The 26,237-nt window shown below is 28.8% G+C and overlaps 1 protein-coding gene across 1 annotated transcript in view; it reads left to right on the forward strand.

The window, feature by feature from the left end:
- LOC107439667 (titin) overlaps positions 1-26,237 on the forward strand; it is a gene marked incomplete in the record, with an annotated part of 381,506 nt that overhangs the window by 117,495 nt on the left and 237,774 nt on the right. The window contains 2 exon segments of the mRNA XM_071183739.1: positions 1,086-2,363; positions 22,217-22,496. Of these exon segments, the coding sequence (XP_071039840.1) occupies positions 1,086-2,363; positions 22,217-22,496 (1,558 nt within the window).

Below are 26,237 nucleotides of genomic sequence, written 5' to 3' on the forward strand. Positions count from 1 at the left end.
GACCTAACAATAGGTTCTCTATGAACGATGTGGTTCATGATGTCCATCTGTGAGACATTAATCAGTAGTAACGTTGTTAAATATTGATTACAATAGTATTTTAGTATTTTATCTGCTTTATAAATTATTTACTAAGTAAATATGTCGTGTATCCCTGCAACAAAATTCCCTTACAGCGAATTTCTTAACTTCCCATTAAATTTTAGTCGGAACTTCTCTCGGACCGTTATCTCCATATAACGAACNTATATGTATATATATATATATATATCAAAGATCAAAAGCTGGTACAGTTAGAAATGTCTCTTAAGTTACATACAATGTCGACACTAATTTGTGACCTTTTTAATCCCATCTTTTCCGATAATGAGTGATTTATCAAATTTCGATAGCGTTTTGGTTTTTTTCCCCTTACTTAAATACTAACTGTACAGATATGATAATTTTTTTAACAGAATTCAGAGTTAGTTATGACATTTTGCTGGAAAACTTTATTGATTTCGTTCATTGGAAATCATCGGGATGTATTTGAAAATCAATGTATTATTGGGTTGACTGCATTACATTGACTGAGGATAACGTTTGTGATGCAATAGTTATGCGTAGAATTCATGCGAAATTTCCTGGGAAAAAATTTGAACACATAAATTCTGAACAAAAATTTTGGGTAATATTTTACTTATGCAAAGTTCTGTGGATAAAAGAAAATCAGGAGCAAACTTATCTTTAATGTTAAGAAATACATTAATTGGACTCAGATTAGAACCGGGTTCATGTGCCACACTTTATCACTAAGCTTTGCCTGCTTCTACCAGTAGCTTGAAAGATGCAACTTTTTAAATACGATTTTGACCTTTATCGTATAATATATCCCCTTAAATTACCCTTTAAATGTCATTGGAATGACGCCTGCGTGACTTGATATACGCCGAACTCTACGTCCGCAAACATACACAAACACAGTGTCTGTTTAGAAAAATAATGAAATCATTTCGATTTCGCATTTATTATTTATTTTTGTTTCTGCATTCAAATATCATATTAATATTTTTTAATATCTTTTTGTTTATTTCTTACATTTTTAGATGTATACAAAAATTTCAAGCAGTGAACCAATAACAGTCACACCATATGATATACAAAGCAATATAAAGCCAATCGAAGCACCTCCTCCAAAAGAACCTTCTCCTCCACCAATGCCTGCTGCCTGTCCAAAAATATGGAGTCAGCCTAAACCTACCCCATTTCCTGCACCAGCTATAATAGAGATAATAGAACCTGTCCCTATACCTTCACCTGAACCCGAAGAAATAGTTATTGTTCCATCTATTAGCAATGAACCAATCGTTGATGTTCCAGTCACAGAAACTGTACAGAAATCTGTTACTTCTAGCGTAGAGACTGATCGTATATCAACTGTTCCCTGCAGTGAAACGGAAAAAGTGGTATCTGTTGTGACTGATTCCAAAACAGGCATGGAGTCATATCTAACACAAACTGCAATCGAAGACAGTATAAATAGGTTTCCGTTAGCGTCTTCGATGTCCGAAAGTTTCGTGAAGAAATCTGTGATGAAATTTTCTCAACCAGATGTTACAGACAAAACCCTACATGGTTTGACAGGATCTAAGTCACTATCGAAAGTTCCTGTCCCGGTCCAAAACGGTTTCGATTCAGACACGAAACATACTAGTTCCATTAGTCAAAGTACTCTAATATCTGAATCGCGTTCTTTCATGTCCAGCGGAACGATGATGTCTTCAGAAAACTCGCATGTTCCTAAACCGACAACATTCGTTCCTAAATCCGTAACATCCTTCCAATCTGGATCAGAAACTACTCAAAGCCGCGTACCGGTGTGGCAACCGAAAAAAATTCCTGAACTCAGAAGTCCTCCGCAAAAAATAGCACCCCCCAAAATCGATTCAGATTTCAAAACTGTTGAATGTGTGACCGAAAATTTCACATCAAAAATACCATCGTTCATTTCCGAGAACAAATCCACTTCGTGTGATTTAAAAAGCAACACCTCTTCAGCGTCCTGCCAAACCTCAACTGATCCTTCAATCTATAGCATGTCCGAATCTTCGACCACCAGGACATCGACCACACGAACTGAAGAAATCTCAATCACTAAAAAGTACGAATTGGTTCTGGAGCATTCCTCTGAAGTGGTCAAGATCTCTGACCACGAAAATAAAACTGCACCAAAGCCTATAATTAAGAAAGAAGTATCTGATGGACCCAAAGTAAAAAAGGAAGTAGTAATTGAGGAAGAGCCTGTGCTCGGCGCGGAAGTGAAGCCACCTCTGTTCTCAAAGGTGAGAGGTGCTGATTCGTTAAGGAAGATATATACTGATGTATAGAATGTAGACTAGTTGACCAGTGGTTGCCAACCTCTATTATATTTATAAATCTATGTTTTGTTTGTTTTGATTGTGTTAAACATTGGGGATTTTTTTTTTCAAATAAAATTGCAAAGCATGATTTAGTCATTATTTGTAATTTTAATTACATTTGTTAAAATAACAGGTATGGAATGATAAGACCTCGCTCTCTCAGTGTTGTTATTTTTTTTCTAACAATAGTTATTCATTTTTTAAATTTTTTTTCCTAATTGCCTTTCTTTAAGTTAATGTAAAACTTGCTTATTAATTTATTAATCCCTTTAAAATATTACATAGTTTTTCTGTCACTCAACTGAAATTTTATATATATACATATATATATTTGTGATTTATAATTTAAATGCTGTTAATTTATTACTTAATTAATTTATCACTTTAAAAACGTCAAATTCTCCCTGATTCTCTATTTAAGAATGACATTCTTTAAATATTTATTTCATGACTCGAATGTTTAGAAGCCGAATTTATATAGAAATAAGGATATATTTTTGTCCAAAACTGCATAATTAACTAAAAAAGAATTTTCGTACACAATGAAAGTACCGTTTTTGTTTTTGTTCCAGATCGTATTTCGTTGNTTTTTTTTTTTTTTTTTTTTTTTTTTTTTTTTTTTTTTTTTTTTTTTTTTTTTTTTTATAAAATTTCTATTTTTGCATAAATAAACTAAGAAGTTAAATATTTTTGTAACTTGTAAAATATTTTTTCAAGTATCAATGAAACCCATGAGTAATTCGATATTATTGACTGATTTTAATTTTTTTTATAAACCACCACAACGATAAATTTATTTTTAAAAAAACATAAATGAAAATAGCTGACAAAAGGAATGTTGCCTGATTGAGTTTGTGTGAGAATTTCTGCTTTTGATAGATATGCATTATGCTTTAAATTTTTTTTTAGTTTTTATTATCTTGAAATATTCATAAAATTTAATACATCTATCTTTCAGCTATTAAGGATTTTATTAATTTTAGTTTTAAAGAAATAATAAGAATAGTATGGTTAAATAAAAGAATATTTTTTTTTCATTTTATTTGGAGGGTTTACTGCAAAAAGAGACAGTTCCGTTATTTTTATATTTATTTTTGATTTCTTTAGAACTGCAAGCTTTGGAATAATTTTGCTTTGAAAAAAAAATAGTTTAATAATTTATGTTACAAGGAACTTGCTTCAATGCTCAAATATTGCTGAAAAACATCCAGTATTTTAAATGAAACTAATTTCTTTTCGCAACATGCCTTTTTATTACCATATAGATATTATTTATAATTATCTTTGAAATATTTTAAATTAATTAATTATTCTTTTATTGCATGCTACATCGTATATTACTGAAGTAAGTTTTCTAATATATTATATTTTTACTTTATTTGGTTGATATTTCAAATACTATTTCTTATTTAGTTTCAGATATTGTTTATTTTCTTAAAAAAAAACATCAGGATGTATGCAAAAAGTATTAGACATGTAAAATGTTAAATTTATCAAAAATATGTAAAGATAGATTTAATCTGATGAATTTCGTGGCCATTAGAAGTATATGGGATATTTTTCTTGGAAGTAATTTTTCATTTTGCATTCATTTTTCAACATTTACTTAATTCTCGTTATAAGGCCCAGACTACTGTTCTTTGTTGAAATTTCTTGATGTAGTATTGTGAAATTTCTTGATGTAATTGAAAGTTGTGGACTTATTGTTGTTGACATTGTCGTTGGCCATTAAGGCAGAGGGGGTGCAATTGTTCTTGTTTTCCAGTGGCGCCATCTATGGCCAAGAATTCGCCACACTTTTGCCACACCCATACTGCTGACATCTGTTTATAGAGCCGACACATTCCATTCATTCATCCACAGATCATAATTTTGACCTGAATCAGAGAACGATCAATCTCCGATCCGGTACCTCCAGGGACCGGGCAGATTTAACGTGCACCATTCACCGTTTACTGCACTGGAGTCTTCGGCCAGCTGGATTTGAACTCTCGTCCCCGCGGTCGTGACTCCATCACCCTGACAAGCAGGCTATCCCTGTGGGTTTATTAATTGGATTAAATACGTGTTTTTGAAAACAACAGAGTATAGGAATATTATTACATTGACTTCTTAGTTATTCTTAAATGCACTTTTATTCTAAATTCAGAGCTAGTTTCACTAGGATTACTGTAGATTCTTGTCAGGCTTTTGCAATTGACAATTTCTTCATGTCTAGCCTATAGCGTATTTGAATTTATGAACATTTCTTTTGTATTCTGTCATCCATGTTTGCTAGTCTTTTCTTCCCGTTCATTCTATGAGATTATGATCTGGAAATTTTCTCAGCAACTTTAAAACAACCATTTTGTTTCTGGCAAAATATTCCTTAATTATTATATATTTTTTTTTTACAATTATGGTGAGAGGCCAAAATTTGCATTTTGGCATTTGGAAGAAAAATTTGGTTTCATTATTAATCTTATTATTAATCATTGGTGTTCATTATTTCTTCAACAGGAAAGAGTAGTTCAAAAATTTACCAATAATTAAATTTAAAAAAAAATGATCGCTTCTCTGGGTTAGACGGCTCATTGTGGCAGTTGACCTAGGTTCGATTACTGAGATATTTGTATATTGCTTCGGCTAGCTATGGTTCAACAATGTATTCAATAGTTTTTATAGTTGGTAGATGAATTCGTTGTTTAGTCTCAAATCCCATTGGCTAGAGAAGTGATATATTTGATGCAAAAATCGGTTGTGTGACATTAGTTTAACGTTAAATAAAATAGCTACTTCTTATTTTATGTCGGGATTTAGGAATATTTCTTGTAAAAAAACGTTAGTAAAACTTGGTAGATAATTCTGTTTTTTTTTTAAACATTTATGGAATTTCTGTAATTACACAATTTACCAAAAAAAACCTACGTTCTAATCTGTTGTTATCACAGTTTTATAGCTGCTAAAGTCTGCCTTAAATTTAAAATAAGTATTTACCTTGTAGATTTATTTTAAAATATTCAAACTTTGCATGTATTTGATACTTTGTATGCATCCTGTATATTGATCAAATTTTAATAAAAGAAGTCCCATTAATGGGGACTTAACCCTTTGACACAGATGGTTCACCGATGTCTATTTTGTAATTTTTTTTTTGCTGACGCTCTAATTACAAGTAAAGTATATTTTGGTATTTTTTAATTACAAGAAACTAGTTACTAAAAAATATCTGTTAGATTATCGGAATTATATGTATTCTAGAATATAAAATCCAAAAAAGGTAGTTCTAAAAATTAGTTTTTCAAAAATTCATGGATGGTTAATTTTGTAAATTAAAGAAATTTCAATGATGAATCACTGTTTATCTTAGTTCAAAACAACTGCTATTTAGTGCAAACTTGAAAAATTATTGTTTGGAAGTAAGCTGAATTTGGAAGATTTTACCTTTGTTGTTTCATGCTGTATTTCATAAACATAAATTATTAAAATGCTAAATATATCATTTTATACTTATCTGGAATTAAATTAATACGAAATAATAAGAAGAAAAATATAAAAAATATGTTTAATGAAAAATTTTTGCTTCAAAGGGTTAAAATTGATAGTTTCCGTAAAAGATTTTCAGTTATAATTTTTTGTGTTAGTGTAAATTTAAAGAAATTTTTATACTACGGAATAGCTTGGTATTTCTTTTGCCTGAAAATGTATTTATTGCCTAGAAAAAGATGAAGGGCGTGGCTTATCATTCTAAAATTTCTACTAAAATGCTTGTGGTTGGGAATCACTGTTCTTACTCTCTTTAATAATTTTTCTCATATTTTCTAGCTTTTAATCTCTTTTTTTCTAATATATATGTTAATATATATTTAACTACTGTTATTGCAATAACTTATGTATAATTTAAGTTCTTTATAAATACCATTAATGTTTACATATTTGTTGAACATGATTGTTTAAATATCTATGCTTAAAAAGAAACTGCTTGCTTGGTTTTTAGCTTTAATTTTTTTGTGTGCATATAACTAACAAAAAACTAGCCATACAATGAATAAATTGTGTCTTTAGCGTTTCTATACACAGAAACGCTAATCAAGCTAAGTATACAAACGCCATTTGCTGTTTTGCTGTTGATGAGACAAATTCTGAGTATGTTCTGGAATGGATTTTTCACTAATGAATGACAAAAAGTTTTAACTGGGTACCAGCACAATAAATTTAAGTAGCGCCCTAAACAGCTATGTTTCAGGAATAATATATAGTATATAAGATATAGTTTATAAGCTTTTAATCAGGGAAGTGTTCTTTAAAAAAAAACGTAGAACAAAGCTCTGCAGAAAAAGCCATTTGTTGGAAGGAGGTTATGAATATTAAGTCTCTACAATTCATGAGGGTGACTGACTATATGTAAGCTTTGCGTGCCCGCCGCCTTTACTTCCCAGATATACGAGTATCTATCCATGGATGTAAAGCTGGGAAGGAAAACCCGGTCCTACACAATGACATATGAGCGAGCCGTGAAGGTTCAGGGAATAGAGCGTTCGCCTTCCAATGGGGCTAACCGGGTTCGAATCCCAGTCGATACGAATTCCGCATCCGGCTTGCGTCTATCACAGTGTTGACGTGAAATATCCTCAGTGGTAGACAGATCATGGGTTAGAGTCCGCTTGCTCTCAGGCTAACCGTGGGAGGTTCTCGTGGTCTTCCTCTCCATGGCAAATGTGGGTTAGTTCCATCAAAGCGTCCTCCACGAAGGCAAATTTCTCCTCGATACTTCCTCCAGGAGTTCCCTTGTCTTCTGGATTGTGTTCAAAATTACAAGGCTACAGAGTTGAGCATTAGTAGTCATAAACCTAAAAATTGGGTCGGCTGTTCAACGACGGATATAAAATAAAATAAAATGACAGATGAGCGCCTTTGTCACTTAATAAACAATAGATTTACAACAATAGAATCCTAAAACTCACACTAATTTTGTAATGCAATTTTGATTGAAACGTAAGTTTTTAATTAAAAATATTGAACTTAATCAATTTAATGTACAATAATAAAATAACTTAAAGGAGCTTTGTTGTTACAAAAACAGCTTTGCTTAAATGTGGCGACATTTTGTTAATACAACTTCATCCGTACAATCGTGGGTGACTGTAGGCATGTTGATATAGACCTTAAACTGAGAGATATTTATCCAATGTTGTTGAAAATCTATTTTTCTTTCACGAGACCTTTTACATACGAGACCTTTATATCACGAGACTATTTTATAAACTCTCTCTTGCGTTGACGTTAGTCAAAAGGAGCAAATAGGAAAGAGATAGATAGGTTACATGTTGCCAGATGTTTATCTTATAATTTCGTTTTAAATTTTTGAAAATAAGAATATCTTAGGTAGAGATTAAAGTGTAACTTATTTGAATTGTTTTAAGCCTCTTCAATGAGTAAAACGATTTCGAAATTTTTTTTTCTGACTAACTCTCGCAATCTGTATTCCTTAGGTTAATTTGTTTTCTAGTTCAGATGATTAATTTTCAAATCTATTTAATCGTCTATTTCGTAATTGAATGTTCTTAAAAAAAGGCTACAATAATTGTGTATTTTGAAGCCAAAGTGTTCAGTGTTTTTGTGGGATACATTTATGTCTAAGAAGAAATTAAAAATGATAACTAAAAAGGTCTCAGTATAAGATTAAAACTAAATAAATAAAAAAATAAAAAAACATGCACACACACAACAGAGTGTTAAATTCTGGGTAGTTATTTTAATTAATTTTTTTACCTTGATGTATGATGGCATAAAAATTGAATCTACGACAAAAAGTAGACTAATCCAAAATAGTGCGTTTTCATATTCGTTCAGATAATAGTTTATAACAGCAAGAGTAGTATAGTAATAGGAACCGCGATGACGCAGTGGTGAAAGGCACTAAGATGCCACTGTGTGGAATCGAATTTCGATTCCCTTCGGCGGCTTAAAGCCCCCTCCCCCAGCTTCAAATCTATGTTATTAGCTAGGATTGATGATGGTAGTTATTTTATAGCCGTCGTTGAACAGCATACCCAATTTTTTGGGTTTCAGACTACTAATATTAACTACATAGCGTTGTAGTTAACATTAGTAGTCTGAATGTTAACTACTACTATCCAGCTTTCTCCACCTCAGAGCTAACATAGCTTGAACTTTTCGCAAGGCAAAAGGCCCAGAACAAACAAAAGTTGTTGCTTCCTCCTATTAACTACTGGTATAAAGCAAAAAATCCTGGACTCTATCTCTTCCTGGTGACAGGCAGACCAACACTTGCTTATCCCGACTGGCCAGTGGACACCTGAAAAGTCTCGCATTTTCTGCTAATCAAAAGATCTTTCCTCTTTGCCCTAAATGCCAACAAAACCAGGCATCACCTGAGCACATCTTNATAAAATAAAATAAAATGACAGATGTCACTTAATAAAGAATGAATTTACAACGAATCCTAAAACTCACACTTATTTTGAAATGTAATTTTGATTGAAACGTAAGTTTTTAATTAAAAATATTGAACTTTATCGATTTAAAATACAATAATAAAATAACTGAAAGGGACTTTGCTTAAATGTGGCGACATTTTGTAAATACAACTTCATCCGTACAATCGTGGGTGACTGTAGGCTTGTTGTTATAGACCTTAAACTGAGAGAAATATTGTCCATTTATTTAATGTTGTTGAAAATCTATTTTTCTTTCCCGAGACCTTTATTTTATAAACTCTCTCTTGCGTTGATGCCAGTTAAAAAGAGCAAAAAGGAACGAGATAGATTGGTTACATGTTGCCAGATGTTAATCTTATAATTTCGTTTTAAATTTTTAAAAATAAAAATAACTTAAGTAGAGATAAAAGTGTAACTTATTTGAATTGTCTTAAGCCTCTTCAATGAGTAAAACTATTTCGAATTTATTTTTTCTTACTAACTCTCGCAATCTGTATTCCTTAGGTTAATTTGTTTTCTAGTTCAGATGATTAATTTTCAAATCTATTTAATCGTCTATTTTGTAATTGAATGTTCTTATAAAAAGGCTACAATAATTGCATATTTTGAAGCCAAAATGCTCAGTGTTTTTGTGGGATACATTTATGTCTAAGAAGAAATTAAAAGTGATAAATAAAAAGCTCCTAGTATAAGATTAAAAATAAATAAATAAATAAATAAAAATAGGAAAATAAAAACACTCACACACGCAACAGAATGTTATATTCTGGGTAGTTATTTTTATAAATTTTTTTACCTTGATGTACGATGTCATAAAAATTGAATCTACGATGAAAAGTTGACTAATCCAAAATAGTGTGTTTTCATATTCGTTCAGATAATAGTTTATAACAGCAAGATATAGTAACAGAAGCCGCGATGACGCAGTGGTGAAAGGCACTAGGATGCCACTGTGTGGAATCGTACCTCTATTCCCTTCGGCGGTTTAAATCCCCCCAGCTTCAAATCTATGTTATTAGCTAGGATTGATGATGGTAGTTATTTCATTGCCGTCGTTGAACAGCCGACCCAATTTTTTGGGTTTCAAACTACTAATGTTAACTTCATAGCTTTGTTGTTAACATTAGTAGTCTGAATGTTAACTACTACTATTCAACCCCCTCCACCTCAGAGCTTACATAGCTTGAACTTTTCGTAAGGCAAAAGGCCCAGAACAAACAAACGTGGCTGCTTCCTCCTATTAACTACTGGTATAAAGCAAAAAGGACTCTCTCTATCTCTTCCTGGTGACAGGCACACCAACACTTGCTTATCCCGACTGGCCAGTGGACTCCTGAAAAGTCTCGCATTTTCAGCTAATCAAAAGTTCTTTCCTCTTTGCCCTAAATACCAACAAAACTAGGCATCACCTGAGCATATCTTGAACTGTTTAGGGCTGGACTGGAACGACATTCATTCCTCTCTCCTTTTAGTTTCGGACTTTCTAAATGTCAACGGATTTATTGATCTGGTCTGGTCAGACCAGATGGGAATTAGCAACAACAACAACATAGAGTTGTAATTTTGAACCTAATCTAGACAAGGTAGCTCCTGGATCAAGTACTGGTAGAAATTTACTGGTAGAAACTGGTAGAAAACTATGAAAAACTCTAGCGATTAGCCTTAGGAAGAGAACTCTAAGCCATGATCCGTCTACCATTGAGAATATTTTAAGTCATTGAGAATATTTTACGTCAGCACTGTGGTCGGTACAAGAGGGATGCGGAATTCGTATCGACCAGCTGTCGCTGGGATTCGAACCCGGTTCACCTCATTGAAAGGCGAATGCTCTATCCCCTGAGCCATCACAGCCCTTCATCATCTTAAGTAGTAACTGATAATTTGCTTGAATTTTATTTCAAATCAAATTTTTATTGATTTAGTGGTTACCAACGTGCTTGTCATTACCATACCTTAATATGAAAGCTTTCACGCAGTTCGTGTGGCCAGATGGGGGATTTATCTTCAAACTCGTTAAATGCACAACGTGGTGTGCGTTTAGCGAGTTTGTACATAAAATATGCACCAAACAAGTTTGTCATAAAATATGTACTAATTTAATATCATTTTAGAGAAAATTTTAACGATAAGTAAATAAAATTTTAAGGACGTTGCTTATTCTTTTTTATCTAAAACTTCAGTTATAAGTAACTGCTTGTACTATTAACTGCAACTTTTTTTCATATAATAAGTCCCAGCCTGTAAAGACTAAAAACAAATAATATTAACGTAATAATAAAAATAGTAAATAATAATGCTTTGCAACCTGCAACTTCGGTGATAACAAAATTGTTTAAAATTTTTAAAATATTCATATAAGATGCTTGAACATTTGCTAGCAGTTTTTAATTGCTATTTTTGATTTAACTAACAATGATGGCAAAAAAATTTCTTTTCAATGGAAACAAATATTAAAATCTTAATAATACATTCGCATTTATAAATACATACAATATACAGCTTATGTCATGATACACAGCGAAAAAAAATTCTGATAAAATTATCATACTTATATGCTAATGATATTCCTGGTAAAAATAACTCCCCATAATTCTAAAAATAAGATCAAAATAAACGCTATTTAAGCCATTCATTTTGGTAACTTTTCTGTTCGTACCAGAACATCTGGTTTTTAAAATTATCGTTCGTATAACAGTACGTTTAGTAAAAATACAAAACTGAAAAGTAAATTTAATGGATTAATTGTTTTGCTTTTGTGCCGCTCTCTAAGTAAGAAAAGTACCAAATTTTAGCACATTTATTACAAAACAGCAGTGTAATAAAACCACCCATTATCAATTTTACAAAACGTCATGATTAAAGTGCTTCGGTAAAAATTATCGTGCTTTTTGGTGTTCCCATAGAGCCAGAAATACATTGAATGTTTATTCTGGTAGTTTTGCTGTATTGTTTTCCATGTGCATTTGAAACAATTGAAAACAATTTTGAGATGTTTAAAATTCAATAATGTTTGAAGAGAACCAAACATTTCTACATATGACCTGAGAATTTGTTAATTATTTTTTAATAATTAACAAATAATAATAATAATTACATATAGTCAGTTATAGTCTCTATCTCCATTTAATTTTCTCTGTAATATAATTTCCTTACCTTGAGTTTAATGTAACATAGCTGTATGCAATTATTTGTGACATAAAACTGTTCATTCTACTAGAAAAATGCAAAGTGTAATTAAGTAAAGTGTAGACATGTATTCTAATATTGTCCTCAAAATGTCTTTTATGAAGCAAATCAGGTGAGATCTCTAAAGCTCGGTCCAGGTGTTCCGTGGTGTTCCGTTGTCTTCTTATACAGGTTAAAAGGTTCAATCCTTCAGGAGGCAGTATCAAGATCAGCAAGTTTGAAATATGCAACGGCTGCTCAGAGCCAGTAAAAAAATATATATATAAGAAATAAAAACTAAACAAATAGAGAAATCTTTATTGTACAGAAAAGCTTTGCATTCTTTTAACTAAGAAGCAAGTAAAAATACAAAACTGCTACTGTAGGTAAAATTCATTTCCTAATTCTACTTTCGTTATTTTGTATCAGCTACACTTTAAAAAAAAAATTAAACGGCACCTACCTTTTACCCGGATAAAATGGCACCTTTACTGTATTTTTATAGGATAACGGTTTACAGTTACATACAGTTTATGGTACCGGTACTTTTTACCGTAATATGATCCGGAGTTTCTTGCAGTGAAGTAGTGAATAAATATAGCTATTTTAGACTTAATTACCTCTTCCTTTTCTTTTTTAAAGTAAAAAATTAGAATTCTAAATATGAGAATATAGTTCTGTAAATGACAGATTTTTAGAACCATTTTCTATATTTTGATTGTAAACTTTTGGAATTGAATTATACACTTCATTTCAACTTTTGTACGACAGACAAAACATTTCAATAGTATGTAAGCTGTGTAATCTCTTAAAATGTTCCATAAAAACAACCCTAAACACGCATTTTTCAAAAATAAAGTAAAATTGTAAACAAATAAAGGTCGATAAGTAATATTTAAGTAAAAAAGAGTAAAGATGCACTGAAACGTGTCGAATCATTAACGAGGAATACAGTGATGAAAAAATCGAAACCAGTTTGATTTCTCAATGAAACTTATAAATATTACTTTTTTAACTCCACTGCATTTCTTTTTACAAACAGTTTTAAATGTTTCGAGTTATGTACCTTACTACTCTTTTGTTACATTTCTAAAGTATTCTTTTCCAATTTAAATAAATGTTTTCAACCCTTAGTTTTTATATTTGTTTCACTTTATTTTTGACAGGCATTCTGAAAATACATATCAAGGATGGTATTTGCCTATCACGCTACATACATTATAAGAAATAAAATGCAGAATCTTCGTACATTTTGACATTTGGGAACAACAGCTTTAATCATTTTTCTCTCTTTTTTAAGATAACGAAGAGTCTAATAGTCACAGTTTTTGCCAACTTTTTAATGCTTTACTTTGTGGAAGTTCCTAGACTTCGACATTGTCCTTAATTATGTGTCTGCGGTTAGGAAATAAACTTAGAAGATGCTCTAAATGACAAATGCTTCAAGTAACATTGATGGAGGTTTGTTTTCTGTATAATGTCTCCATTTATATCATGTCGCATTGAAGCATTCTTCAGACTAACTACAATTAAATATTTTAGACAAATATATCTTATATGCACTTAATAGCACGCTTTTGTTTCTTTATAAAGCCCATCAGTTATTTGTTTTTTTTCTCCCAATTGTTATATTTTCAACGTAAATAAACTGCTTTAAGCACATCGTTACTGTTTTTTTATAGACATTTAACAAATCAAACGAATCTTTAAAGACTTTTATTTAATTTAGATGTTTCTAAATTTAAATGCCATTAAGTTACGCTTATGTTTTTTAAACCCGATATATTTTCACTAAGTGCCTCTATTCCGCAGCAGCTGTTATGTGAAGAGAAAAATTCCCTAGTGAACTTTTAACATTGATTTATAAGTATAGATTAACACTTTATTATTCTTTTGACAGAATTCATACAAATTTCTTAATTTTATTTTTAATTGAAAAAATCTTTCTTCAGTTTTAAAGTGATTACCGAATTTGTGAAACAATACTTAACAATTATTTACTTGCAAGCGACATCACTTGTGTGACAGCCAAACAGGGTCGACGCATACGCGCGACGTCACTTGCAGGCATCCAATTAAATCTGACCTGAAAATTGATTCTGAAAGCTATTACGTTAAAACACCATGCATGATCACATGATTAGACAAAAACACGTGAAGAGTTGAAAGTATCTAATTATGGTATAAATATAGTAAATAGAAAAGTGTTCGAAGTTTGTTTGATTCTTGTAAGTGTCATCCAAATCCGATTTTTTTTTCTTTCACCTCTTTTAATCGTATTAGTTTTAATCTTTTCAAACTGTTCATGACCAGTACAAATTACTTTGCAAAATTTGTAAGCAATTCACGAAATATAAAAAGCACGATTTTTATATCAGATGTAAAATTTCTATAAGTAGGAATAATTATTTTTGACCTTGTTTACTTATAGAAAAGACCCTGAACCGATTTTAAAACGTTTTAAGAATCAACTCAATATCATATATTATTGCTGATATGCTACGGCCGAGAGTTTAAAGTTGATTTGTTTCGTGTAATAACTGCAAACGATTCAATTTTGACTGCTTTTAACTTTTTGTTTTGAGCACTATATTTATTTTATCGTCATACTGGTTTTTATCTATATTTTTCTCGTTTGCGTTTCTTTAATTCAATTTTATTTTAAATAATTTAGCCCAATCATTAAATTTCGATGAATTTTGTATAATTTAAAATGTTCTGTGTTTTTTTTTCACTTTGTCTAAAAGATACTTAAAATAGCATTGAAATGAACATGAAAGAATAAAATAATACTTTTTTTTATTTAGAGTTAAGAAAATTATAATCAATTTATCATGATATAAATTATGCAGATTTTTATTCCACGAATTTTTTTTTGTATTACTTCTTAACTCAATTGATTTAAATTATCGTTTGGAAGTGAAAAATGAAAAGAATTATTATACTACTACAAAAATCTTCTGAGAGACGTAAATTTATTACGCTTTATCTTTGTTCTAAATTTTTTAGGAAATATTCATTTGTGAGTAAATTTTTATTACTTTATAATCTATTTTTTATTAGATCTAAGTGATGATATGCAGGATTTTTATTCATATATAGCAAATTTTATCACTATTTTATATCTGGTAATTTATTATAATTAACTTATGATGGAATATTTGGTGCTTCATATTATGAAAAATTAAGCAAATTTGAAAAGTTGGGTGCAATTATAAAAGTAATAATAAACAATTTAATTTTTAACCTAAGTTTTTTTTAAATCTTCTATTACCTTTTATTTTTTCATTTATCGTATAATGAAGTAACTAACTTATAATAGTTTCTTTGACATAATTATGTTTTAAGTAATGATATTAACACTGCACTGCTGCAAAAATGATTTCATTAATTTTTACGATATATTTCTTCGTTTCATTTTAAAAAGTTTAAAGTTATCCAAAATATTTGTACTCACTTCTAACACCACATATATTTGAAACCTTTATTATCTTTTATATTATTGATACGTCAAGTTATAAGTAATTAAAATATTTACTCAAATTACGGGCATGAAATTTATTTGTTCGTATTCGAATCCAGATTAAAGCATGTTTTCACGACTCTCTCCAGATTTTATTAAAATGTAGGTGATTAATTAGCAATCAAAATATTATGTTGAAAAAATAATAGTATCGTCACTTTCTTAAATTCAAAAAATAATTAATAAAGAAAAAGTTGCAACACTTTTTTTTCCTATATTTGTCAAGAAAAACTTATTTTAGGGGTCACTCCATCCCTGCAACATTTTTTTAAAATAAAGGTATAATCATTCATTTTGTGGATGCTTTACATGCTCATTTAACTTATAATCAATAATTTAACTTCAAAAAGTAATTAAACTGTTTAATTTTTTTTTAATTTTTAAAAACATTGAAAAAATTCAACATTTTTAAATTCTTAAGGCTTTTTTATTATAACATATTTTCAAAATTTTTTTCTTCTTAGAGCTTACAATATTCATCTTAACAATTTTGTGCATTCATTTGTTGATATATCCATTAGAATACTTTTTATAGATTATTTTGCAAAAAAGTAGAAAAAAAGGTTAAAAATTCCTGTTTGGTATATATAACATGTTGTAAAAATTGTAATACCTCATAAAATGCTTGTTCCATGCATAGTTTAAATAAGTGTATTATACTTAACATAAAAAAGTTTACTTCAAAGCTTTATCTTGCATGGAAAAAATTTCTTAGAGATTTAATTAATATTCAAACACAAAATTATCATCTATGAGACAGAACACTCTAAAGTCTGTCTGCTGAGCAAGCTTCTGTAATAAGGCAATTTAAAATCATTCATAACTATTTTAAAAATGTAGATAGAGAAATTATATTTTTTTCAGTGCATTTGAAATAGTATTATAAGCATTAAAAAAAATTCGATATTTTGGTCATTTTTTGGGTATTGTGACCCCTTATTGCCTACAATTACCCCCGCTACGAAAAAACCAGTATTGTATTGTATTGTTTAAAGCTGCTCATAACACGGGGTCAGTCGGTCCAAACTAAGTTTTTATTTTTTAATTTATTAAAAGTTATCCTTATCTTTGATTTTTCTTCCACAAGACAAATGGCCTATTTCTCACCATTTACTATTTAAAAAAAAATTAAAAACAGTGGACCAGCATGCTTCGGGGATGGGGTGAGTTTGTTCTCTTAATGGCTTACGCTGGACCACATAATACAAATGTATTTAGAAAGAATACAAAAGGATAAAGTTGTCTAATTCAGTAATTGCAATGACCAATTTCTTTATAAATACGTTATTCATTTTAAATGCTAAAGATCACGAAAATGAGTTTACAGTTTTAAAGAATTAAAAGATAATTATTCATTAAAATATAAATTTATCAATCTATATAAAGATAACACATTATAATTTATGCAATTTTAATAAAAGCAAGTTTTTGGCTCCTATACTGATTCTGCATAATGAAATATGTCATAGTGTTTAAAAACTATCTTTATCTTAAAAGTTTTAAGGAAATTATATTTAAGTATGAAAACGTTTAAACTATATAGACCCTCCCTTATAAAATGTCTGGTAATTTAACTCATAGAAAGATTATATCTAATGACAAATAATAATTAGGTAGCGTATCAATTCGACAATGAAGTCGAATTGCAATTTTATTTATTCGATGTTCAAAACCTTAAAATAAAATGTTTGAAAAGTAAGAGCAAGTATCGGAAACAATCGTAAAATGATTTGAAAAAAGATAAAGTTGCCTTACTGTAAGTACAACTGCATGGTGGAAACTAGAATTAGAATTGACAGTTTTAATTTTTAATTAGCTTATGATTAGGATGAAAAAACAGGGAAAAACTTTTTTTTGTGACAAACAGCTTTAAGCCATTAAGCATGCAAAAAAATAAAAAAAATTTGCAGCATGAGGGTAATGTCTAAAAACAGAAAAAAAATCTCTATTGATCTTTAGAAAATTTAAAATTTTTTCTCTTGAAAAATATGTTTTTTTTTCTTCTGTAAAATTTACAATTATTTTTTACAGTGTATGAGTGTAAGAATTTAGTTAGATTATTTACTCTTATTTTACTAGTCCAATCTCTCACGTAGCTTCAAGGTAACAGATAAGTGACTCCGTATTTGATCGCTTTTGGACAAGAAGTCTGAAATAATAATAATTTTTTCAATTAGAAAAATCGTCAAAATTTAATTTTCTCTGATAAAAAGACATGCTAAAAAATTTAAAATGTTGCACAGCAATACTATGTAAATTGGAAAAAAGATATTAACTTATTTTATAATACTGTTTATGAAGTATATAATAAGTTCAGATTTTATTTCAAAACATAATCTATCTTTTAAAGATACGTAAAGACTGCCTTAAGTAACACATCCAAAAGCTTCAAATTCTATGAAAAACAATGTATTACTATTTATTTATTACTATTTATTACTTAAAACAATGTAATACTATTTATCAAAAGGTTGTGGTAAAAAGTATTGCGTTTAACACTTTTATGACATGCCGAGTCAGTTCCGTATTGACTGCCCTTACCATATCTTAACACATCTTAACCCTTATAAGAAATGAATAAAAAATAATTAAAAATTAAAAAAAATATTCAGTAATTTGTTTCGGACAAAGATGAATTATAAATGAGGTGAAACACAGGACCGAATTCATTTGAATCAAGTCCAACTTGAATTTAAAAGAAAAGTGGAATGAGAATTACCACACCACTGTTAGAATTTTCATTCAAAAAATATGGTAAAATAACTGACAGAAATCTGTCAATCCAATTAACCGCAAAGTTTACTGTAAAAAGCATATTTTACCTTTATGGTTTTGAAACCGTTTACTACTTGTATGCTTAAAAGAACCATGAATGCAAAACTATATGGTTTTCCAACCATTTACAACCGACATGGTTTCAAACCATAAAAAAGAAATTTATCGGACATTGGGTAAGGGTAATGGTGCGTTATGTAATGGGCATTGAAGTCAAGTTGAGTTGTGTTTTAGTAAATGAACCATGGAATGTGGTTTACTTAGTTTATCTGGTTGTTTCACTTATCGTAAGATATGAAAAATACTAGAATTTTTTGTAATAATCAGCTTCTATGGTGCTACCATCTATGGGTGAATGGGAGCATCGTATTTTAATAATCCAGGGTCACAAATTGGGGGCGGAAGGGCGCCGGAAACTCTTCAAGTGTAGAAGAGAATGTAGGAAATATTGTAGTGTCAATGTTGTGACTCGAACTACTGTTCTGTTGGTCATGATACTGACAGATAAGTCCTCCCGACAATAATCTGTATTTAGCTGGGATTAAAGGGCTGAATTAGGTGGACTTAGTTGGTGCGATTTGTTCAAATACGGTAAACTAACAATTAAATAAATTGATATTCAATAATTTTCCCCCAGAAATTTCTAACAGTGTTGACATTTATTTCTTACTAGACAAAAAAAAAAAAAAAAAAAAAAAAAAAAAAAAAAAAAAAAAAAAAAAAAAAAAANAAAAAAAAAAAAAAAAAAACTGGTTTTTGAAGACTTTAATGTCATTGTTGCTTTGTTAACCTGAAAATGGTTTTTCATTTTCATTTTGTTCAATTAAATTGCAATTTGCAAATACTAATTTGCTGAGATTTTGGTTTCGCTTATTATAAAGAACATAAAAGTACACAATTGAGTGGTTTATCGGAAACTTCATTATCATATGATTCAATAAACCAGACACGCAATCTTAAGTTTCTATTTCTTAAAACTACTTGCTTTTAAATTTATGTAATATTTAAGTTATTTCATTGCAACAATTTTGCTATAAAACATTAGTAATTGTATGTCACTGTGCTTTGACTTTTAGATCAATAAATATATAAGGTAGAATATATCTATCATCTTTTATTTCAAAATTTTTTAATTGTGTTAAAGTATAACTGTTTTAGTGCAGTTAAGTTCTCTAATGAAAACTAATATATTTGTATCATATTTCCAAGACAATATTTCTTCTAATTATTTACCAAAATATATGAGCTGTTTTTAAACAGATGATCATCATAAAACGTTTTTATCAACGAAAATATAAAAGGATTAATTAATATTAATAATTTATAACAACACTGAGAAAAAAAATTGGTCAAAACTACCAGAATATGGTAAAATTTAACTTGTTTCTGCCTCCAAAAAGCTATAGGTAATTTTTGCCCAAGTGCGTTGGTGATGACTTAGGTAAAATTAGCGATGAAATATGGTTTATTAATATGTAATAAAATTTGTTAAATATGGTAAAACTGTGTAATTTTATCATAATACCTTAGATCGTGGGATAAAAACTTTTTATCCGGTAAAATTTTTTTTTCAATTTTGTACTTTTTACTAAATGCGTAAAAATAAGAACTACAGTTATGATAACTAGAATTTTTGGTAAATCGTTACCATATGAACGAAAAAGTTACCAAGAAATGGTTGAAATAGAGTATATTTTGATTTTATTAACAACAATTCGGATTTTTCTTCAGAAATGTCATTACTGTACAATACGGTAACTTTACCAGAAGTGTTTTTCTTTGTGCATGAATAGTACGAGGCGGTTTAACCTACTAATACAGTTTTATAATTTTTCTAAATAATAACGTTATTCGGTAAATGCAATTTAGACTTTATCAAGTTCTAAATACTTTAATTTCTAAGAAAAATTATATATTTTTTATATAAAGAATATAGATCAGACATTTAATTTGAATGAGTTTTAATGTGAATAATTATTATTGAAAAAAACGTACAGATGAAAAATTTTATTTTAAAAAAAGAACTGATAAACACCAAACAATGTCTTACTCATTGATAATTTAAAAGCATTTTGCATAAGTTCTTAAAATTTTGTAGATCATGTGATGTTTAAGAGAAAATAATTGAGGTATAAAAGTAAAATGAAAAGATAGAATACGACGTATGCATATTTAAAGATTAATGGAAAATTAAATAAATTTGAACAAATTCGACTTTTTTGTCATACTCTCGTGTTTAAAAATGGTTTAAGTTTTATTTCAACAGTTCCGTAATGAGATTAAATTTTACACAAGCTGTTTCGCGTAACATCGTTTGCAAATTTCTAACAAATAATTATTTAAATTCTAACATTCGTTTCCATAAATGCAAAATTTGGTTGAAAAAAATTTATTTTAGAAATTAAATTCACTGATATTTGATACAAAATAACATTTTTCTAAGCTTTCCAACTAAACACTTATGTTTTAAGGCTTTCAATTAACTTGAATAGCATTTCAAGTAAGATAAGTGTTTTTTTTTTGAACACTTAAAGACAAACTAGTTTTTTCTAAAATTTAGATAAAAGAATGATGGCATTTTTAATACTGTAAGCAAACAAGAAAATCATTTATACATCAACTTTATTCAAAGTAATAAGTAAATTTATTTATGTACTTTTGAAATGTCTATAATGTAAAAATATAACATCATAAAAAAACTGCAATTTAAATATTTAAATTTTCAGTTTCTTTAATTAACAATTATTTCAAGACCATATACATTTCACGTTTGCTGCTTTTAATAAAAAATGATATATTTTTTAATTAGAAAATATAATTTTAGTAAAAAGTCATTAAAATTTAATCAATACTACTCATAATAAATGTCTTCGAAGCTTAAGTTTGAATCCTCGGAAACTGAATGGACTGTAAAAAGCATAAACATTTAATAATATTTTTCTAATAATCACCTAAAACTCTTAAAAGAAGATTTATGAAGTATTAATTATCATGTTATTAGCTATTGTTTAACATGAATAAAGAAGAACCTCTAAATTATAAATGTTAAACTTTAAGTATAAATTTACCAATTATTTTAAATCGAACCCTTTTATAAAGGTATAAAACTGAAGCTAATAAGTCGCAAATTTGATGATAAGTTGCGGTTAAGTGATGATTTATTCAAATAAAATGCATTAATTTCTGCAAAATAATTATTTAATACTGCACACTTTTCTTAGGAACATGAATTAATGCTAACGTATATACTCTTAAGATTTTATAGGATATTTAGTAAAATAACAATAAATAAATTATACACTTTTTGTTTGATAATTTATTTTGAATACTGGCATTTGAAAACCCTTAGATAGAATACATTGGGGAAGGGCAGATTGAATTATTAATTTTTCCAATAGCAATTACAAAATGAATTAGAGATTAATAAGTAATAATAAAGTTTGGAGCCACAGATAATTTTGCAATTAAACAAATGACAAAAGAATGCATTTCATTACGCTCTTTTGCCAGAAGCACTCTATTAAAATAATTATTATATACCAATACACCAATCCATAACATAAATTATTTTAGTTATATAATTGTTAAGGCAAGAGAAAACTTCTTCATTGAGCTTTTTTATTACCAAAATTATCCTTCCCAAATTATCAAAAAAAAATAAAAAAAAATTATATTATACTGTTTTTAGAGCACTTGAAAGGGTATATCGAAATCAAAATCTAAAAAATATTTTTAAAAAAATATGGAACGAAATAGCCTTTGAAATATAAATTTGTTTTCACTTTCTTTTTCGCGTGCAATTGTTACACTCACATCTCATAAACTACTTGTGTGAAAATTAGTCTAAAATTTCATACAAATTCAAAATATTAAATACAAATGTAGATTAATTTTATTAATATTTCTTACTTTAGCCTTTAGAAGATGTCACATCGAACGAGAAAGACAAAGTATTCTTCGAATGCATTGTGGAAGGAACACCCTTACCGACAATCCGCTGGTTTAAGAACCATAACATAATTGCACCATCCGAAGATTACCAAATATCATATTCCAAAGACGGTGTCTGCATTCTTTGCATTCCGGAGACTTATCCTGAGGATTCCGGGAAGTACACTTGTACCGCTACAAATATTGCTGGCTGTAAAACAACATCGGGATACTTAATTGTCAACAAAGCTGAGGATGATGAAGGTAATTTGTATTTTTTCCCCATTCTCTAAATTGTATATTGGAAGTGCTATTTTTTTCATCGGGATATTTTATTTTAGTTCTATCTTTTCATCTTGTTTTTGTTGCGGTGTCATAGCAACCTTTCAATATTTTACTCCACATTGTTAGTAGTCCCTTTCTTTTTATTGCATTACAGATTTAAAATATAATCATTTTTCTTTTGAATTTCGTTTTTCCTTGTAGTTAAAAAAATTATTATGATATTTCTAAAATCGGCTTTTATTTTTACTTTTATTTGATTTGCAAAATAAGCGTTCAAATTACACTAACTTGAATGAACTACTTTGCGTAAGATTTACTTTGCTTGTCTATTGTGAAATATTTAGACCGTAAACAAATTCCGGATCGAATTATGGTGAAGAGTAACGCCTCTCCAGGCGTCGGTACTTTTTACCGTTACATCTATTCTTATCGGAAGATGTTTTAAAAAATTTGATATACACCAATTTTTACTGTTATAAATATTGTTAAAGTAGTGATTAAATAAATACTACTGCAAAAATTACGGTATAATATTTTACGGTAAAATGGATTTTGTGGATGATGCACCCTTAGTGACGGTAATTTATACTATAATTTGATGTTGATTATTTTTACAATGTTCTAATAAAATGTAAAAGAGTGTTTTCTACTCTCTTAAATTCATATTTGTAATTCGTTGAAATGGGTAATTAGAACAAAATGACAAAATTTTCAATTTTCTAATGTTATAAATGCATTATAAGGTTACAAGTTGTGTTCAATATTTTTCTTATTCTGTAATAATTATAAATTTGATTTTTATTTTTAATTTTTGTAATCTCTTTATATTTTTCAAGCTTACTTCATTAGTGTATTATGATAATTTACTCTATACCTTTCAAAAACTATAGTATAGGTAGGTAACATAACTCTCATACAAAACCGTAGGTAATGGAACTCATTTATTAATAATAAGCAAGGTAATAGAAGCCATTTATTAGCTTATTAATTTTTCTTATAATGAAAAAATACTCGTCATTTCTTTAAATATAACTTATGAAGAAGGAAAAGCAGCTAATAAAATCAAACAAATTCAAATTCATACTAAAGAATTTGAAGCTCGTATATTACGTAAAGTAATTATGAATAACCTAAATAACTAAATACTTATATACAGTGATTTTTTTTTTCATTTTTATTATTTTGCTCAGATTTTATGATGAGTTGAGTTTAATTACATATGATATAATAAAAAAATGAAAGAATTTATGCTTTTTAAAACACATTATAGTACTTTTGGAATAAGGTCATAGTTAATCATCAAAATATTGTAAAACAATTATTAATTAAGTCAGAATTAATTTATGTTTTAATAAATAAATGCTATTAATTTTCAAATATTGCAATTTTCAAATTTTAGTATGAGTTTTCAAATGTATATGGATCCACATTATAGTGCAATAAACTGCGAAATCTGTTTTAAGCCTTTATGACCATTTTTTATTAAGTATTAGTAGTTACTATTAACCTTTTGACACAGAATTTTTATTAAATATATTTTTAATTATTTTTTGTTAAATTAGGTCAAAATATGTGAAAATATTACATATAGTTTTTAATAATTTACGTGGTTAAGAAAAAGACGCAGATAGGTACATGTGTGTCCCTTGGCAAATATGGACTGACAGCTTACTTCCAAACAATAATTTTTCAAATTTGCTCTTATTTGCAGTTATTTTAATCTACTAGAAACACAGTTATTCATCATTTAAATTTTTTTCATTTACAAAATCAATTATAGATAAATTTTTGAATAGAAATTAAAAAAAAAAGATTCAAGCTGCTTTCCTTTTGGATTTTATATTTTATTTCAAATATAATTCCGATAATCAAACAGAATTTTAGCGCCAGAAAAAGTCTATAAAAGGGAAACCGGTGTCCAGTCAGCGTCAAAAGGTTAAGAATGCAGTAAATAACATTTTTTATGCATTTAAAAGGTAAAAAAATAAAAAAAAATTTAATTGTAGAAAAATTATAATAATCGAGATTTTTACTTACTTGTATGTATCTATTCAGGGATCATCTAAATTAGGCAATTTACGAAGATTTCAAGATTATGTAAGATGTTCTGTGATAGGGATGTCCCTCTTTTCTTGCGTTCTGCCTTCTAGAATCAGAGTGGTATTTTTAGGCCTGTTCGCACTTCCTCCCACCCTTTGTGATTCATTTGAGAAGGTAGGAATTTAGGATGACACACAAACTATCTACAACCTGAATGATGCATACATATTTCTGCTCTATTACTAGTGGCATTGAAAGAATAGTTCCGTGACAAGAATTCGAATTGATTAATTTGTGTTTGACTATTGATTTATGTACTGTCGCAATTAATATGTATCATTTGCAGTTATCGAAGTATCATTACTATTTCGATGCATAAATGCGATTTTGAGTTTATCAATAATTTGATGCATTAATTGATCATGCATTTATAATTATCTATTCGTTTAGCTCAGAGGGAACATCAGTGTTCCTAACGTATATTTTTCTTCTGACGCTCTAATTATAAAGTAAAAGTGTATATTGGTGTTTAGTATCGACTACATTAGTGTTTTTATTTCTTTTTAAAAAAGTATACAAAAGGAAAAAACAATGAAGGATTAAATATTTTCATTTAATTTTTTTTCATTTCGAATAGTAAAGTATTTGCTTACAGGATTTCTTTTAATTCTTACTTATTCCTTTTTTTTGTATAATTATCATTTACAATATGCATCTTGCTTGATTATACTTTGAAGATAAAAGATTATTCCTCAGCTAAAAAATCAATCAGTTATTGGGATATTTTCCCTGGAAACATTTAGAAAAATCTCTTGAAATTGTTTATTGAGCAATGAGAAAAAAAAAGTATCTCCAAAACTACCAGAGAATCGTAAAATTTCGTGTTTATGGCTAAACGGAACACCAAAAAGCTCAGTAATTTTTTATCGAAGTACTTTGATAATGGTTCTGTTTAAAATTACAATAAAATATGGCTTTGTAATAAGTGATAAAATTTGGTAATTTTATCATGACACCTTATCATGGCATAGAAACGGCTTATTTGGTTAAATTTACTTTTAGGTTTTGTATTTCTTACTAATATATGATACTTAGAACTGTAATTGTATAATTTTGAAAACCAGAATTTCTGATAAACCGTTACCATTTGAAAGAAAAATTGCCAAACTAATAATTTAAATACCCCATATTTGGTTTCATTAACCATAATAACGTTTTTTTTTTTACCAGAAATCTTATTACCACACAGTGCGGTAATTTTGCCAGAATTTTTTTTCCGTGTACAGTGCATAAGAGAGAAAACAAATACCCTAAATAACGCTTGATCTGATCATCGAAATTTCAAGTAGTAGGGCTCAATTGTAATGGTTCTAAAGCTTTACTTAATGTATGCTAATTACTTTGTGTATGACGATGCGAATAGATAATTACTTAATCAGACACAAAAAGGCAGTTTCTCCGAATAAACATTCCTTTTTTTAACGGTTTCGAATTCTTCCTTCAAAATGTGGGAGTAGCCCTAATAGGAGAGCCATCGAAATTTTAGACCCCTTAATGTAATTTGTTTTTACTTATTTCGACACTTCAAATAGTATACTTTTAAATTATTGCTTGTCAATTTTTATTAATTGGAATAAACTATTGAATTTTATCTTTTAAACCTTCGTGTTACCATTTTTT

The sequence above is a fragment of the Parasteatoda tepidariorum genome, chromosome 7 (assembly GCF_043381705.1).
Source record: "Parasteatoda tepidariorum isolate YZ-2023 chromosome 7, CAS_Ptep_4.0, whole genome shotgun sequence".
NCBI classification, from domain to species: domain Eukaryota; kingdom Metazoa; phylum Arthropoda; class Arachnida; order Araneae; family Theridiidae; genus Parasteatoda; species Parasteatoda tepidariorum.